The sequence below is a fragment of the Oncorhynchus kisutch genome, linkage group LG1 (genome assembly GCF_002021735.2).
Source record: "Oncorhynchus kisutch isolate 150728-3 linkage group LG1, Okis_V2, whole genome shotgun sequence".
NCBI classification, from domain to species: domain Eukaryota; kingdom Metazoa; phylum Chordata; class Actinopteri; order Salmoniformes; family Salmonidae; genus Oncorhynchus; species Oncorhynchus kisutch.
The window spans coordinates 47236952-47256316 of NC_034174.2; the positions used below are offsets into that span (position 1 = coordinate 47236952).

The 19365-nt window shown below is 48.2% G+C and overlaps 1 protein-coding gene across 2 annotated transcripts in view; it reads right to left on the reverse strand.

Annotated features, from left to right (window-relative positions):
- Positions 1–19365, reverse strand: part of LOC109868681 (protein bassoon) — a 116906-nt gene that overhangs the window by 33588 nt on the left and 63953 nt on the right. Inside the window, exons 4-5 of one of the 2 annotated variants that reach the window (XM_031825691.1) lie at positions 9658–9867; positions 26–6733 (exon numbers count right to left, since the gene is read on the reverse strand). In XM_031825691.1, coding sequence (XP_031681551.1) covers positions 26–6733; positions 9658–9867 — 6918 coding nt within the window. Of the gene's footprint in view, positions 1–25; positions 6734–9024; positions 9868–19365 lie in introns of both variants that reach the window. The other variant, XM_031825689.1, reaches the window with a different exon arrangement.

A 19365-nucleotide genomic window follows, 5' to 3' on the forward strand; every position in this document is an offset into this window, starting at 1 on the left:
AATAATAACGCAACTTATTACATACCTGACTGTTGGAGAGGGCCTGCTGATGATACGGTGAGAACCTGTTCTTGGCAGGGTCTTCTGAGGTGGGGCTGAGGGGTTTGGGGTCTGACATGGAGCGCTGCACACTCTTGATGGGCCTGGGGAGGCTCTGATGACGCTGAGGGGACTCGGCAGTGAAGGCTTTCTGCTGGGGTGTGACGTGCGCCTTGTTGAGTTTCTCCTGGGAGGTGAAGGTGGTCTCCAGCATCCGATGGGGTGACAGTGGGGACACAGGGGAGTACAGCACCTGAGGAGACTTGGGAGGCTGGCGAGATGGGGACTCGTTCTGCTGCTGGCCTTGGTAGCCGATATCCAGAGGATCGGGTTTCCTTCTTTCAAACTTGGCCACCCCTTGGGGAGGAGATGGGGTGGAGCCTACCATCTGCATGGTGGTGGAGTATGGGCTGATGGTGGTGGGGACACTGAGCTGAGGGGCCACCACCCCCTGAGACTGGACCTCTGGTTCGGTCTGACAGGCCAAGCTCTCACCCTTATGGGTTCTCTCAGGAGCAGAGATGTAGTGTAGTAGCTCCACCTTGTTTGTCTCAGCCGCAGTGATGTGGATTGCAGGTGAGACCCTGCCCAACTGGTCTGTCTCAGTCTGGCATGATGAGTCGTTGGTGGTCTGAATGGCTATGCTAGAGGAGGACACTTTGGAGATTCCGTCGGATTTGACCTCCGCGCTAGAGTCTGAGTGCTTGGAGAAGCGTGACCTCCTGCGCCTAACCGGTTGCTCCCACTCTGCTTGATCCTCGTCGTCTGTCTGGACGCTGCAGTCGGCGATGCGCCTGGTTCTCCTGCCCCTACGGTTCATATACCTGTCCTCACCATCTTCATCATCCGTCTGCACACAGCTATCTGCAATCCTCCTCACTGGCTCCTCCTCTGCTTCGTCCCTAAGACGAGGCATGGAGTTCCGCTTCTTCATGACCCTGGACTCTGCCTGATCCTCACTATTTCTGAAGGACATCTCAGAGGCAGAGCTAGGTATAGGCCTTGGGGTCACCACTGTTTGGACCACCTGCCCTTCCATGTGGGGTTGCCAGAACTGCACACTTTGGCCCTCCTGTTGAATCACCCTACCACTCTGGTCACAGATGATGAAACCTTGTGGGGTTCCTCCTCCAACTACTAACCCTTGAGCAGTAGTGGCTGTAGCAGCTGCTGCTGCCGATGCAGCAGCTGCCTCGGCTGCTGCGGCTGCAGCTGCTGCCTCCACCACTGCAGTCTTCTGCCTCTTCTGCTCCTCCAACTGCTGCTGGAGCTGTTGCTGCAGCGACTGGATCTGGTCCAGTTGCATCCTCTGCTGGGCTAGCTGTTCCCTCTGCATGACCAGCTGGGTCTCCCTTTCCGATTGCTGCTGATGCAGGACTTGCTGTTTGATGGTCTGCAGCTCCTGAATCTCGCGCTGCACCAACATCTGTTCTTTCTCCCTGTGCCTCTGGAGCTCCATGCGGTCTCTCTCCAGTTCCTCATGCAGGCGCATTTGCCGAAGTTTCTCCAGCTCCACACGCTCTCGCTCCATCTGCAGCATCTGCTCTTGCTGCTGTCTCAAACGCTCTTCTACCTTTTCTAGCTCTGGGTCTACGGAAGTAGCAATGGTGGTGCTGGCTGCTGCAGCCTGGAGTGTGGTCTGGGGCTGCAGCTGAGTCTGGTGCTGCACTAGAGCCTCGGGCTGAGGCTGAGTTATTAGCTGGGACTGGGTTTGAGTCAGGGATAAAGCTTCAGTTTGAGTTGGTATTTGTTGTTGCATTTGAGTTTGAATTTGTTGCTGTATTTGTTGCTGTATTTGGGACTGCATTTGTTGCTGTATTTGGGCTTGCATTTGAGTTTGTGTAAGGGGGTGTGTCGTAACTTTCTGCACTTGGATATGAGTTTGGGGGGTCTGTTGGTTTGCAGACTGAATTGCCATTCCAGTAGTTTGTACAATCTGTCCACCCATATGAGAAACCGGGTGGGCCGGTGGTAAAGTTGCAGCTGTGTGCACAGTGACGGTTTCCATAGGCTTCCCAAGGTAGACAGGAGCTTCCTGGGTGGAGGTGCTTGTGTCAGGTACATTTCCAGGAACACCCGCTGTTGTAGGAAACTGGTTGGGAGAAGCGTAACCGTAAGGTCCCTGTGTAGACAGAGGCATCCTTGGGGTCACATGAGGCAACCTAGTGAGGCTAGCCAGTGGTACAGCAGTCACGCCTGCAGGGTAAGGTCGGTATATTCCTCGTGGCATGGGTCGCAGAACAGAGGAAGGTTGGGTGGTTATTGGCAAGGTAGAGGCTATTGGGCTGTTGATGGTGGAGTATGTCATGCCATCAGCTCCTCTCATTGCGGATGGATATAAGGCCCGTATGCTTGCTTGTCTGGCATTGATCAGATTGGTTAGGGCTTGGCCGTGTGCAGTGGGCCTGCCGTCAGGGGCATAGAGTAGGTTGGCTCGGATTGATGCTAAACTTTGCTGTAGGTTGAGCCTGGCTGCAGGGCCTGCTCCTCTTCCAGCACCATACTGCATCATGTCAGGGTTGCTGTACCGTTGACCAAACTGATCCATAGAGTTCAGAGCTGCACACATTCGGCTGATCTCCCTGGCAGTGGTGGCACTATACTGTGCCAGGTTGGCGTCCGGTAAACCTGCCTGACCATAGCCGTAGTCTTGGTTGATGTTGGACATGGAGCCGTATCTTCGCAGGGGTAAGGGAGGACCTGTAACATCTCCTTCATGACGTAAGTCTGTGTAGGATCCATACTGCGCACCCATGCCAAGATATCCTCCTTCGTAGGTTTGATTCATGGTGCTCAGATCCACAGCCAAGTCCCCAGGGTCAGTCCTCTGATAGTACTGAAGCCCTGCATTAGACAGGTTGGTGTCAGACATTGAAGGTTGAAGTCTCCCTCCAGGGGGTATAGGGTATGGAGGGACTCCCTGCATTGGTTTAAGCTCCTCTGGTGCTCCTTGCATGCTTGATGTCTGGTAGCCATTATTTCCAGGTTGTTGTTGTTGTTGATGATGATGATGTTGCTGTTGTTGACGTTGTTGTTGTTGTTGTTGTTTCTGCTGCTGCTGTTGCTGCTGCTGCTGCTGTTGTTGTTGTTGCTGCTGTTGTTGTTGTTGTTGCTGTTGTTGCTGCTGCTGCTGCTGCTGCTGTTGCTGCTGCTGTTGCTGCTGCTGTTGCTGCTGCTGCTGCTGCTGATGCTGCTGCTGTTGCTGATGCTGCTGCTGCTGGCTTACACTGTAATGTGGGGCAGGGGGTGGAAGGGTGACTTGGGAAGGTTCAGTGGTAAGATTTTTCTGAGTTAAGTTCCCTGCACAACTACCAGCGAAGGGTAACTTGTAAACAACATCACAACAAGCCACTTGGTTCTCTGGTTTCTGCATCTGTCCACCAGTGAGATCCAGGACCTGGGGAGGAGGAGGAGGCTCTTTGACCAGCTGGGTCACTGTGGCCACCTGAGATGTATTGCGGTCTTCCAGTTGGACCATCATGACATGGGGCTTTCCCGTAGACAGGTTCATGACCGTGGGCTTGTTCTTCAACTCCAAAGCAAGCCCACCCTGACAATAGTCATGCAGAGTGTTAGAGGAAGGTGGAGCCACAGACACTGGCTGAGGAGGTAAGGGAGATACTCTAGGAATTGCACTGACACTGACCACAGGCTGAGCAATGCCAATGCTTGTCTGGCTCACCACCAGGTCTTTCTTCAGCAACAGCGGCTGGACCTGGTTTGCTAGGTTATAGCGAGCGAAAGAGGACTGCTGGTGCTGCTGGAGCTGCTGCTCGAGGAGCTGTTGTTGCTGTAGGAGCTTCTGCTGCTGCATCTGGAGTTGCTGCTGTTGGATGCCCAAATCCTCCAGACATGCGTCAATCTTAGGAATGGACGGGTCAGTGATGGGTGTCTTAGTTTGTGTAAGACACATTGCTGATCCCACGCCTTGCCCCAGATCCATACGGTTCTGAAGGGGATCTCCGTAAACCACAGGATGCCCCTTCGGCTGAGATATAAACATGGAGGCTGCCACGGTGACTGTTGTTGGAGTGGACGCAGACACATGCGGCTGCTCTTGTGCATTCAGGTTCATGGCTGCATTCAGGTCCTGCACCGCTGTGTGACGGCTGGGTGGTTGTTCAGCATCGAGAGAATACCTCCTTGTATCAGTTGCCAGAGACGTTAGATCCATGCCCTGGTCAGTCATGATGATTGGGGCAGGCTTCATTGGTGCTCTCAGGTCCACCACAGATGCAGGTCCAGTCGGATGCATTTGAATTTGGCCCTGCTCCACGACCCTAGAGGTACCTGGAACGTTGGAGATTCTACATAGGGAGATATTTTCCATTGACATTGACCCACGACTGTATGTGGTAGCTGTGGTTGTCATTGTCATGCTCATACCAACATTAACCCTCTCTGCAGTTTGGGTCCTCTGTAAACCGGGTTGAGGGGTTTGGTGCAGTGGGTGCATTTGTGTGGATGTTGGGGAGCTTGTTGAAGGAGTATGTTGCTGATACATGGGCTGACGTATACCCTGTGTTGGCGAGGACAGGGGCGAAGTGGAAGAGTTTACAGTTAAAGGCTTTGCAGAACTGGTGGTGGTCTCAGAGCCCAGAGTTATCACCATTACTGGTGAGTCGGAGGAGGACTGTTGTCTTGCAAGGCGTGGCGACGCTGATCTTTGTGGCGTCTGGGCTCCATGTTGTTGTGGCGGTATTGGGGAGGTTGGGCCACCAGCGCCAGGTTGAGAATGTCGTGGGGACCCCCCAGGCCCAGTGGTTTGTGGGGACACCCCAGGTCCTGTGGGTCGTGGGGACACCCCAGGCCCTGTGGGTCGTGGGGACACCCCAGGCCCTGAGGGTCGTGGGGACACCCCAGGCCCTGTGGGTCGTGGGGACGGGGAATGAATGGGGCTCTGTGAGGGAGAGGGAGCAGGGGAAACAGGAGGACTGGGGCCTTTAAAATAGGAGAAGAGGGAGGATGCGATGGAGGGCACTCCAGGGTCAGGAAGAGGCACCCCCTGTGCTGGTCCATGAGTACCTGGTCTTCCAGCTGCCGGGGGGATAACACCCCCTATTTTGGCAGTCTGCGTCCTCATCCTGTCTTGGGTTTCTTTCGATAGATGCTGTGTCACACTGATTCCTTGGGGGATCCCTCGTCCAGACCCACGTGGGTCGTTTGAGGAGAAGGAAACAGGTGCAGAGATCTGTGTGGGGCTGGAGCCAGGTGTTAGGGAAGCTCCAGTGTCTAGATGTTGTTTATTGCCAGGCTGAGGTGCCCCAGCCGGTTGCCTTTGTGGACTTCCTTGTTGTTGACCTGGCCTTCCTGGCTGTCCCTGCTGCTGCTGCTGCAGCATCTCTGCTTTCCTCATCATTTCTTCATAAACCTCCTCTGCACTTTTCAGTGTCTTGTCAGACGGTGAAGTGGCAGTAGGTTTTTCAGTAGGGGAGTAGAGAGACATGAACGTGGGTAGGTTGTGGTGGCTTCCTGACTTGTAGAGCTTGGAGCCCATCATTTCAAAGCCCTCTGCCTCTGAATCCATGGAAGGGGAGTACTCTGAGCAGGAGGATCTGTGGAGCTCCTCCATCTCTGCTGCCTGTCTCAGCTCCTCTGTTGGGGATGCATCCTCGATGGGAGAGAGGTTGCTGGGTGGAGTCTTGGATCTCTCTCTACGTCTCTGGGCCCTCAGCTCCTCTTTGTCTCTCTTAGTTTTCCTGGCTGTGCTGCGGATCCTCTGCAGGTCCAGATCTCTCATCTTCTCCTGTTCTCTCAAAAGCTCCTCTTCCTCCCTCAGCTCGTCTTCCTCGGATGAGTCCTCAATGGTGGGCAGGAGTGGGCCATGGGAGCGGTGGCGAGCCTTCCTCTGCTGCTTGGCTTCTTCCAGTCTCTGCCTGCGGCTGGGGCTGCTGTCACTGTCATCCTCCATGGAGGACACAGAGGTAGGGGACGTGCCGGAGGTGTAGCTGGGAGTGGTGGCAGGTAGGGTGGAGGAATACTCCCCCCTCGACCGCTCCTCTGGTGATCCAGTCAGGCTCTCCATCTCCAGCTCTGGCTCTCTGAGGTCATGCTCTGAGTTGTTCAGCTCGATGGTCTTAAACCGCCGCAGGCCTCCTTGGGAAGCCATCATACCTTCGTCTTCTTCACCATCAGCGCCCTTGGTGTCCTCTTCAAAACTACTGGAATGGTGGGTGAGGCTGCGTCGTTTCTCCTTCCCCAAATCCTTTTTGTTTTTTGTTTTCTGGTAGCTGTACCCTTCTTCCTCCTCCATCTCATCCTCGTCAGCACTCATTTCCATGATCTGCCTCCTCATGAACTCCTCATCTGTCATTTCTTTATGGGACTTCTTCTGCCTGGGCGGTAAAGGGGACAGACCACTCTCGCTGCTGTCCTCCACATAGTCGTGTCGCAGCTTTGAGCTGAGATCGTCCGACACTTCCCCATCCGAGTTGTACTCCTCGTCCTGGCCAATGGACAGAGAGTGAGGCCTCCCCCGGCCCTGGTCTGCAGCCTCCTTGGACTTTGATTCTAGCAGCGGCCGCATGGAGCTCTCCAGCTTGGTTATCTCAGAGGGGCTAGAGGGGCCTCGTTCACTCAGCTTCAACCCCGGATCCTCCTGGATCTGGCCTGTGATCTCGCCCATGGAGCCGGATATCCCATCTGACGAGTAGCCCGTGTCACTGAGGCTCTGTGTGCTGGACTTGTTGGAATACTGAAGGAAAGAGAGAAAAAAAGAGAGAGGTCAGAGGGCGGTATTAGCATCAGTCCTTTTTCCCCTTGACTTAATTTGTTTCTATAGCAAAAAGTCTATTACAGGCATCAGCGCACCCTTTCTTTCCTATCGTTTCACCTAACTCAACGGTAGTGTCACTTTTATGAGCATTTGTTTCACAGATGATAGGGGTTGGAATTAAAGCAATGGAGCTTATACAGGATATATTACGATTCTGGCAAGACACAAGAGACTAATTACATTGAAAGGAATTCAATCATCAAAGCACATGCAACTATAACAGATAATGTGATACATACAGTGCCGTGAAAAATTACTTGCCCCCTTTCTGATTTTAATTTTTTTTGCATATTTTTGATACTGAATGTTATCAGATCTTCAACCAAACCTCATATTAGATAAAGGGAACCTGAGTGTCACACTCTGACCTTAGATATCTCTGTTTTTCTATATATTTTAGTTGGGTCAGGGAGTGACTAGGGTGGGTACTCTAGTTTTTGTATGTCTAGGGTTTTTGTATGTCTAGGGGTTTTAGTACGTCTATATTGGCCTGATATGGTTCCCAATCAGAGACAGCTGTTTGTCGTTGTCTCTGATTGGGGATCATCATCCGCAAATCATCCGCAAACCATCACACGACCACCACCATGCTTGACCGTTGGTATGAGGTTCTTACTGTGGGATGCAGTGTTTGGTTTTCGCCAGGCATAACGGGACCCATGTCGTCCAAAAAGTTATACTTAAACTCATCTGTCCATAGAACATTCTCACAAGAGTCTTGATCATCCAGGTACTTCCAGGTGCTTTTTGGCAAACCTGAGCCAACTTTTTGGGCCAGATGGGTACCATTATGTCTGACGAAAACCAAACACATACCTTTCTTAATAAAATAAATAAAATAAGTATATTATTTTGTGTTATTTGTAACCTCAGGTTCCCTTTATCTAATATTAAGTTTTGGTTGAAGATCAAATGACATTCAGTATCAAAAATATGCAAAAATAGAGAAAAATCTGAAAGTGGGCAAATACCTTTTCACGACACTGTATAAATATGACTAAATAAAAAGCTTGAGATAAAAAAGTGACAAAAAAAATGACAAAAAACAAAACACACAAAGAAAAAAACATGATATTTTTGTTACATGCTTGTACAATATATTTTCCCAATGCAATCACTGCAATACAGTTGAAGAATGACGGAAATAAATGAACAAGTTGATCAAAATATAATGAAGTAAAAAAACAAAACAAATAATAATAAATAAATTAAAACAGGGCATTGCATGTTAATAACACTGATTAATCACGATCGCAATGCCAGAGAAAGACTGCCAGAGAAAGATGACCATATTAAAGATAACACAGGCTTAACATTATGGTTGGTGAAATAAAAAGAGAGGTAAAAGATACCAAACCTGGTGCATGGTAAACAGCTGATGCTTGGGGATAGAGATGACGAGGGGAAGGGGGATAAGAATGATATGTTGTAATGATGGTGATAGCAGTGGTGGTCATTTACATTTTAGTCATTTAGCTGACATTCTTATCCAGAGCCACTTACAGGGGCAATTAGGGTTAAGTGCCAATGGCACACCGACCGATTTTTGTTCACCTAGTGGGCTAAGGGATTCGAACCAGCTACCTTTTGGTTCCTGGCCCAACACTCTAACTGCTAGACTACATGCAGCCTCCTATTTGATATAATGTAATGATCATAGTGATGATGATGGCAGTGATGATGATGATGATTGATAGTAATGCTGAGTGATTGACCGGTTATTAAAAAACGAATTGACCAATGTAATATACACAACTGGAATATTTTATTATTTCATAGCAATTTCATATTTTTCTATTGATGTGTATATATTTTCAATGTTTTCAATGTTTTAGCAATTGAATGTTCACTATTTTTGGCTTTGAAATATCCATTAAAAAGCTCTAAAATCATTTTAATGTCACTTAATCATTTTTTTTAAATTAAAAAACGAAAAACGAAAAATGCTCTATAATCAAACCGAATCCAAACCGACCTCAGAAAGCACTCATCGCTCAGCACAAGATTATAGACAGAGAAAGAGTTGATTCAATATGTGGAAACATTTCATGATGAAGATGATGACAATGACGAAGAGGATGACGTTGATGATGAAGATGATGACGACGACGACAACTGTCAAGAATGACTGAAATGAAGGTAAATACAATTCTGGTGGTAAATCAAGAACAATAACAGTGGTAAAGACGTTGAAGTTGCAGGTCGCTCACGTCATGGTGCTTTGACTTCTGCGAGTCTCCAGCAGGTTTTTTCCTTTCATCTTTTGATGTGGTGATGGTCTCAGGTGCTCCCTTCTTGGGCGAGGCTTTGACTTCTGCTTCCTTTTGAGTTTTGGTGGTGACTTTAGTTTTCTCCTGGCCCTGCTGCTGCTTACCAGACTGCTTGTTGGGTACACTCTGGTTGGGTTTAGGTTGGGTAGGTGCACCCTTAGCAGGAGAGGGTGCACCCTTGCTAGGGGTGGATGCAGCTTTAGTATGGGAGGGTGCGCCCTTGGCTGGGGAGGGCTGGGCAGGACCCTTACTCTGGGTGGTGGGTCCTGTCTGTTTGGCAGGGGAGGGTGCGCTCTTGGCTGGGGAGGGCTGGGCAGGACCCTTACTCTGGGTGGTGGGTCCTGTCTGTTTGGCAGGGTAGGATGCGCCCTTGGCAGGGGAGGGCTGGGCAGGACCCTTACTCTGGGTGGTGGGTCCTGTCTGTTTGGCTGGGGAGGGTTCACCCTTAGCAGGTGAAGGCTGGGCTGTTTTAGCAGGGGAGGGTTGTGCCTTGGCAGGGGACGGTTGAGCAGGCCCCTTGCTTTGGGCGGTGGGCCCTGCCTGTTTGGCAGGGGAGAAAGGAGGGCCACTTACTTGGGCACCCGGTGGTTTCTGTTGCTGTTGAGGACCAGTGGGCCGTAGCCCTGCCTGCTGATTGGGCCCTCTCTGCTGAGGCTGTGGTTGATTGGCTGGAGCCGGGTGCCGTGGGGATCCCATTGGCTGAGGAGCAGGAAGTGGAGTGTCTCCCAGGGCCCCAGACAAAGCTCTCTGGGTCTGGCAGTTCAGGCAGAGCCATTCTTTATTCTGAAACACAGACAGAGCAAAAAGCGACATTTAGAAAACTGCATGGTACAGGATTGTATAAAACCAAACATTGTCTGCAAACTAACGATTATTCCACAACGATCGAAACATTTAAAATATATATATGCTGTTCACATTGATACTCTCCATAGACTTTATCATACCATAGTGAAACATAATGGGGTAGAAGTAGGACGGTGTTAGATGAAAAGAGGTGCTATACTTGTCAAACAAAGTGAAAGTACGCTTGAGTAACATTGAGATAGCTATTCCTGTCCTCTTCTATCTGTCTGTACTGCCGCTGTGCTCACAGCAGCGCTTACAAATGATGCATGCCCTCCTAACCGGAAAAAAAAATATGTAAAAACACAACTCCCCCATAAATCAGCTGTCTGGTAGAAGGTTTAGGCTGCTAATTTACACTGCCTCGGCGTCCCAAATGGCACCATATTTCCTATATAGTGTACTTTTTCTGGTCAAAGGTAGTACACTATATATTAATACCGGTCCTTCTTCTTTCATATGGCTGTAATATACTGTAGAAACAATGTGGTTAGGCTAAGCAATAAAGTACTGTACAGTGAGACTACAGTGGTGGCAGAGAGCCAAGGCTTTTAACAGGGAGTGTACTGACTCTGAACACAGGGCACTTGTTTAACATTGACCTTTATGTTGATATGAGAGTCAACACATATGGAGGAAGACTGGTTACTCTTGCTAAAAATGGATTCGATAAAGAGGGAGTGATGGAGGGGTATGAAAAAAACTAAAAGCATCTTAGGGTACCATTACTAAATGAAAGAAATAGCCACCCTCTCACACTATATGGCCAAAGACCAGCATAACAAAGACGGATTAAAAGGATCAGAAATTGTGATAAATTGGCCTCCGATTAAAACAAGCCGGCCGTTGGGATAAAGTCTCGGTTCAAGAAAGATGTTCCTTCCTAGATTCTGGGCCAAACTATCTAAGATATACCTATGAAGAAGCGTGCTTGAGGTCAGATCAGGTACTTCGAGCAGCAGCCGCAGCCACAGCACAGACAGGTTAGGTCAGAGCTGGCTAAAGGACTCAAACCCCTGTAGTTGTTGAAGTCAACCCTTTCATCTGCTTGAGAAGGCTTGGTCACCAGACAATGTGAAGCGCTTTGAAGCACATAGGAGGACGGCCGCTGCATGAATACAAATCAGCACTATGGTTATTAGTGTTGAGACACAGAGACCCAACTGCAATTAGTTCCACAGTCAACTGTTCAGATGTAATCAGCCCTTCACGGAGCAGATAACACTCATCAACAGAGAGTTAGACACAGACTGTCACCCCTCACATTCAATCAACAGCGGGGTTCATCCAAAATGGCACCCTATATCCTATATTCCTATATAGCGCACTCCTTTTTACCTGATTCCTATGGGCCCTGGTCACATGCAGTTCACTGTTTAAGGAATAGGGTGCCATTTTGGACACAACCAGATAGTCTCCAATGCACTGCCACCACACCTCTATGGAGGTATTGATTATGTCAACATTCTGCCTGAGGGGGAAAAAAAGGGTGTAAACCCATCAAAGACAGGATATTAGCAGAAACAGATTCCATTTCCGATTAAAAGAGCTGATCAATGAGACAGAACTACGGTGTCCGTATTAGGACAGCCTTAGTCTCAGCAGGAGTTATTTTATTCTCAGATCAACGGGAACATTTAAATGCTTCTATTACCAGGTTATGAAAAGCACAACGAGAGATGGTGGCACCATGTTTGTAGCCCGGGGCCCGTATTCACAAAGCGATCCAGGATCAGGCCCCTCCCTCCCTGTCCATGAAATCTTATTCATTGATGATTTAAAAGGCTAAACTGATCCTAGATAGCAGCCATACTCTTCGACGCCTTGTGAAGCTGGGCCCAGAGCCTCAAGGCATGGAGAAATGGCATCTGTGTGTAACGTGTATTGTTGACGTCAAGGCGATAACAAATAACCTCATAAACACCTCTATAGCCAATTACCATCGATACCACTGTACCATAGATCCTATCTTTATACGGTGTCCATATTAGGACACCCTCCTTTATTGTTATGATGCCTTCTTTAACCTCCGAGGAGGAAATAAAGACTATAACAATAGACTACACAACAGTCCCACAGCATAAAGCTCATAAAGGAAAGCACAACACAGGTGTTAAATGGTCCCATCGTAGAGTGGAGGACACCACTGCTACGCTCCCATAATTCACTGCAGCATACTTTAAATGTCACATTTTAAGCTAAAAATGGGATCGGATTTTGGTTACACTCCAGAATTGAGTGCAGCAGCATCAGCAGCAGCGTGAGGAATGGCAAGTTACAAGTGAGTTACTCTACCTGCAACCTGCTCCCTGCATAAAATGTGTAGAGATAGCGTGTTTATGTTACAAGGAGGGAGGAGATAAGGAAATAGAATTGATCATGAAAAAAAGAGAGAGAACGAGCAAACTAAAAGTGCCACATTCAGGGAAATAATTGAGTCACTTTGTCTGTGTGTCTGGGCCATGGGCCCTGGAGGCTCCTGACTAACAGACAGTCTGATATGGACGTTAATCTGAGGGCCCCAAAGAACAGCGGTTGATAGGTACAGTCTCTCCAGCGATAAGGCCTGGGTGTGCCACTCTCGCCACTACTCAGCTCCTCTGCCTTGGCCTTCTCATCTGATGAAAGTGAATGTATTGGAGTTTCGTATGATTGTGTAAATACAACAGTGCGGGGGTATGCGACTGCTTTTTGGGGTGTCAGTGTGTGCAAGGGTTTATCAGTCAATGTACACCTGTATTGTAAATGTGCAAGTGTGAGACTGTGCTGTAGGTGCATAAACAGTGATTGTTAACAGGTTAGAGCTGTGTAAACTTCAGTCCCAGAAAAATAATTGCAGGCGCATAGAACCTGTGAAAACCGCGCAACAAAGCGGGACTTGAAAGGGGTGTGGTTGATGTCGAGGCAGGAGAGGGGGCGAGCCTGCTACAGCCGTATTAGATGGGACTTTGAAATATGGCGAAAATCGCCAATCAAAATAAACCTTTCGATCACAACGGCCATATTGTTTTTTGGGAAGCCCAATCGAGTTCGGGGGCATACAAAGCACGTATGTGAAAGCTATTTCTAAGATGCATACTTTGCATCACTTGCGCTGCTCGCTCGTTGAAGTCCACAATGTCGGCAGGACATTCTAAGGGTTATGCTGGATGGTGAATGGACAGAGAGATCAGCCAATTAAAACCAGCGGTTGTTTCGTCCGCTCCTGCCATAGACTTCCAGTCAAGTCCTCGTTCTGAGGTGCTATGAAACCCGACGGTTCGAGAGAGCCAGCTGGTGGACAAGATTAGAGCTGTGTGTGTGTGTGTGTGTGTGTGATTCCTTGCTTGTGTTCTCCAGTCTAGGCTCATTAGTAACCCAGTGTGCCCCCATGGGGGGGGGGGGGGGGGGGTGCTCTGCTATGGTTGTGTAACAACATGAGGTGCAGAAACACTGAGTTGTACCTGAGCACCCCACACACACACCGTTCTCTCAAACATATCTGGCACACCTTTCCAAACACACCGAGACTCACACATTTAGTAGAGGGATACCGATGGATGTTAAAATCTAATAGCGCTACATGAACGGGAATGAAGAAGCGCCGGCAAGGAGCACGTTCACTGTGTTCGGAGATGACCGCACACACCAAATGATGCAGCTTGAGCGCATCCATCTTCCTGCCAATCAGAATATAGTTGACCATAAAACAATAATTGCACAAAACCACCTAGCTAGCTAACCCCAACAAATCCAACTGTTACTAGACATAGGTTATTCATGTGAACTGCACAGATAGGACGAGCCTATTAATGATGATAGCCTAAACTAAGCCTAAACTATACATCCTAATAATGGTGATGGTTACAGCATGTTTCCCATGGTTGGTAATGGTTTAATTAGGGACTGTGTGCAACATGGCTGCTAATGATCTAGGCAGAGACATCATTTAGACACATTGTATAGAACCATTAGAGATATGAAAAGAAACACGACACCAGCATTATGCTGTTCCCAACTGCCATGTGTGCAGTGTCCATATCAGGACACCTAACAGAAACTGGATAATCAGTCGATGACGTTACGGAGCTGGGAAACAGTTCTGACGTTAGCCAATTGTATGGTGTCCATATTAGGACAGGCTGAGACTATCATAATGTGGACACCGTACATTTGGCTTCCGTCAGATCTAGAGATTTTTAGAGCGCATTTTGATCTAAGTGGGCAGTTGGAAAATGCAATTTTCTCCAGCTGGGAAGGTGATAAAAAAAAGGATGTTGTCAAAGGTTTGGCGAGAGAGAGAGGGGAAAAATGAACGAGTCTGTACTTTTCAAGGACGAAGCTAACATATCCCTGCACACGGCTCTTGTGATACTGAAGGTCTATTAGCCACTCACAACAATAGCCACCAAGCCTGACCAATCAACATATCCGATACAGAATCTGTGTCCGAAAGTTGCCTACCCTATTCCCTATGTAGTGTACCGTGCTCTGGTCAAAAGCAGTACACTACATAGGGTATAGCGTGCCATTTCGGACGCATCCCACCAGCAAACACAATCAAATGGCCAACACCACCACCAAGGGGAGAGATGGAGGGGGTTATAGGTCATCCTGTATTACATAAGCAGCAGAGAGTATCTCTAACCACAGCACCCTGTGAGCCAGATAATGCCTCCACCAATTCTGCCCAAATCCCGCTGAAACAAAATGTAAACGCAACATGCAACCGTTTCAAAGATTTTGCGGAGTTTCAGATCATGTAAGGAAATCAGTCAATTGAAATAAACTCATTAGGTCCTAACCTATGGATTTGACACGACTGGGAATACAGATATGCATCTGTGCATTCTAATTGCCATCGATAAAATGCAACTGTGTTCGTTGTCTGTAGCTTACGCCTGCCCATACCATAACCCCCACCACCATCATGGGGCACTCTGTTCACAATACTGACATCAGCAAACCGCTCGACCACACGACGCCACACACTTGGTATGCGGTTGTGAGGCCAGTTGGACGTACTGCCAAATTGTCTAAAGCAACGTTGGAAGGCGGCTTATGGTAGAGAAATGTACATTCCATTATCTGGCAAGAGCTTTGGTGGACATTTCTGCAGTCAGCATGTCAATTGCCCACACCCTCGAAACTTGAGACATCCGTGGCATTGTGTTGTGTGACAAAACTGAACATTTTAGAGTGGTCTTTTGTCACCAGCACAAGGCGCACCTGTGTAATGATCATGCTGTTTTGTCAGCTTCTTTATATGCCAAGAAAAGGAGAAATGCTCACTAACAGGATGTACACATATTTGTGCACAAAATTCGATTGAAATAAGCATTTTGTGCGTATGGAAAATGTCTGGGATCTTTTATTTCAACTCATGAAACATGGCACCAATACTTTACATGTTGCGTTTATATTTTTGTTCAATGTAGTTGGCTGTTGAAGCGAGAAGGCGAGGGAGTCATTGGCATGCCAAACAAACGAAACACGCTTTGTTTTTTTTCTCTCCCTCAAGTGCTCTACTGAGGAGCTAAATATAAACAGGTGCAGGCAGGGCTCTCAGAACTAACCATCTGTGCAGTTTGCATTTACGTGGAAAACCTAAATGAGATGGAAAATGTGGAATATGGTCAGAGAGCGCGTGTGATGGGTTTGTGTTGGTGTGGGTGTGAGGCGGAAAAAGGGGGCATGTACATATTTAGAATAATATACATTACACACTCAGGAGCACACACCCCACACACATACATGCATATTCAGACCCCACACACATACATGCATATTCAGACCCCACACACATACATGCATATTCAGACCCCAAACACATACATGCATATTCAGACTCCACACCCTTACATGCATATTCAGACTCCACACCCATACATGCATATTCAGACTCCACACCCATACATGCATATTCAGACTCCACACCAATACATGCATATTCAGACCCCACACCCTTACATGCATATTCAGACTCCACACCCATACATGCATATTCAGACTCCATACCCATACATGCATATTCAGACTCCACACCCTTACATGCATATTCAGACTCCACACCCTTACATGCATATTCAGACTCCACACCAATACATGCATATTCAGACCCCACACCCTTACATGCATATTCAGACTCCACACCCATACATGCATATTCAGACTCCATACCCTTACATGCATATTCAGACTCCACACCCTTACATGCATATTCAGACTCCACACCCATACATGCATATTCAGACTCCACACCCAAACATGCATATTCGGACTCACTCAACCATCCTAACACAGTAACATGGCACACAAACATGTGAAGAAGTTGGCCTGAGGAGAGTGAGTATGTGTATGTGTGTGTGTGTGTGTGTGTGTGTGTGTGTGGTCCCTGTGTACTGAAATGTCAGCTGGTTGACCCCCATCCATCAACTACAGGCTTATCAATGGCTGACACCCAAACAGCAGGAAGTCCCTTTAGCCTTTTGGGCGGCTGTGTTCATAAAGAGGATGCTAATGTAAAATGCTAATATGAGATGCTAATAAGCGTTTGAGCAGCTCGCTTCCTGTCACACGTTTGTGCTGCCAAATGTCCCCCTCTCTTGCTCCTTTACTGAATCAGCATAATATCACTGTGTTGGAGACAGAGGGGGAAAGAGGGTAGAGAGAGACACACACACACAGAGATAAGAGAGAAAACGAGATAAAGAGAGACAGAGAGAGAGAAAGGAGAGTGAAAGAGAGAGAAAGAGGATAGAAAGTGAAAGAGAGAAAATAGAGAAATAAAATAAAGAGGAGAAAGAGAGAGAGGAGGAGTAGAGGGAGAGAACATAGCCAAACCAGAGGGCTGAGAAGGGAAAGGAGAGTTGTTTATGTAGAGAGTGCTTTGGCTTTTACAGCAGTGTAAATCTCTCTCTCTCTCACACACACACACACAATCAGTCCCTGTGTAGAAGGATAATAGGTCCCATTTAGGACATTGCACCTTTGGGCTTCTGAGACATCCAGACATTTCTAGAACCTGTAAACACTTCCCCCAGAACAAAGTACAGATTACTGCCCACTGTGAATGACCGCCCCTCTCCTCACCTCTTTCTGTCTCTCTCCCATACCTCCTCTCTCCTCTCCCCTCCCCTCCTCTCCTTTCCCCTCTCCCAAATGCACAGTCTGGACAAGACTAACACCAGCCTGCAACAACCTCATGAAATCGATGCAAAAACAGATTAGGATTTGTAAGCAAGAGAAGGATCATTATGAAGCCAGTAATGTAAGGATGACAATGGGTCACTAGATAAGCACCCCCCATAGGATAGGATGCTGTGTTGCTACAGAAAGTCTATGTCAATGGATGATGGCCTGGGTTTACAGGAAGAAGTAGCAAACTGAGGCACACACACACACACAAATACACACCCTACCACCCTCCACACACACACACAAAACAACACAGATGGTGCTGCCTGTCATACTGTGTGTTAGAGCGACGTCCGATAACAACAAAGGCAGTTCCAGGCATTAGAGAACCATAAACACTCCACCGGTTCACAAAGGACGACGACGACTGTGGAAAGCAACGGAGTCATATCTGTGCCGTTTAACCTGTAGCTACATCGCTACCGGAACGAATTGTGTCGCGTACATAACGGCACCCACGTCATAGCCCGATCTACTCAATCACACCCACACAGATGTATCTTTGTGCGTGCGCACCCCTGCACGTGTGCGTATGTGCGTGCGTGCCCGCATATGTGCGCGTGTGTCTCAATTTGCGTGTGTGTCTTGTGCGGGGTGGGCTAGCTCAGCTCGTCAGTGAGATGATCTCGTTAGTGAGATGATCTCGTTAGTGAGTTGTTAACCTCATTAAGCAGCGGGGGGGTGTAGCAGCACAGGTCAGCTCATTAGAAAGCAATAGGCCCTCGAACACAATAGCACACACCCTTCCCGTTACAGTACCCTGGCTTTACGCGGTGTGAAAATATAGTAGTGCACTACATCGGCAGGGAGTAGGGGGACATTTGGGACGCACCCTCTGGGGAGGTAGGGTGAAGAGCAGGAGGAGGGATACTGGGACAGAAAGCAGAGAGAGGCCCCCCAGGCCTCACAACACAGAAATGCTGCATCGCTGGGCTCAGATACAGGTAGCAGACCAGCCTGTTTCCTGGTGGTCACTGGTCATAACCTGTCATATGGAAACTGCAGAGGGTAAGCCGAGAGCTGCCTTGAAATGGCTGGTCTAGGATCAGCGACGAAAGAGAGAGAGAGGTGTGTAGGTGTCAGTGTAGGATGAGGGTGGGAGGAGAGATGTAGGTTTCATGAAGCACTTTGTTTTTCCGCAAAGAGATATACACTGAGTGTACAAAACATTAGGAACACCTTCCTACTATTGAGTTGCATCCCCTTTTGCCCTCAGAACAGCCTCAATTCGTCGGGGCACGGACTCTACAAGGTGTCGAAAGCGTTCCACAGGGATGCTGGCCCATGTTGACTCCAATGCTTCCCACAGTTGTGTCGAGTTGGCTGGATGTCCTTTGGGTGGTGGACCATTCTTGATACACACGGGAAACTGTTGAGCGTGAAAATGCCAGCAGCGTTGCAGTTCTTGACACAAACCAGTGTGCCTGGCACCTGCGACTACACCCCGTTTTTAAAGGCACTTTAAATATTTTGTCTTGCCCATTCACCCTCTGAATGGCATACATACACAATCAATGTCTCCATTGCCTCAAGGCTTAACAATCCTTCTTTAACCTGTCTCCTCCCCTTCAGCTACACTGATTGAAGTGGATTTAACAAGTGACATCAATAAGGGATCATAGCGTTCACCTGGATTCACCTGGACAGCCTTTGTCAAGGTGTTCCTAATGCTTTCTACACTCAGTGTACAGTAGCAGAGTATCTATTGCAGCCACAATGAATGGTTCTGGACATACATAAATAGAATTGGAGAAACATAGTTGTAGTTGTGTGGTTCTGGAAACAGTGAGTGAGCCACAGCAGGATGCTTAGTGGTTATACATTCTAATATTCAAATTCTATGGGTAGAGGTCCTTCCATCCCGGCAGGGTCGGAGTTCAGTCCTTGGGGCCAGAAGAGCTAGTCTTTCCCCGCCGGCAATAATCAGGGGTTGAGAACAGCAGGTTATCCAAAGGAAAAAGGTCACCACGATTGATCCCCTCACACTCACAGAGGAATCTGCTTAGTCATTGAACCATTGAGTGCGTGCATGCGCGCGTGCGTGCGTGCGTGCGTTCGCTTGCATGAGTGTGTATGTGTATGGGAACGTGTGTGCCTATGCATGTTTGTACATGTGTGTTTAAGACAGACAGGGCAGCCCATAACTACCAGAAATGTCATCAGAATGTCAACAGCAAATGTGAAATGATGAAAGTGTGAAGCACAAATGAAGACACAAGGGAAAGGGTACAGGAGGTTATAGAAGCGTCGACACTTGTC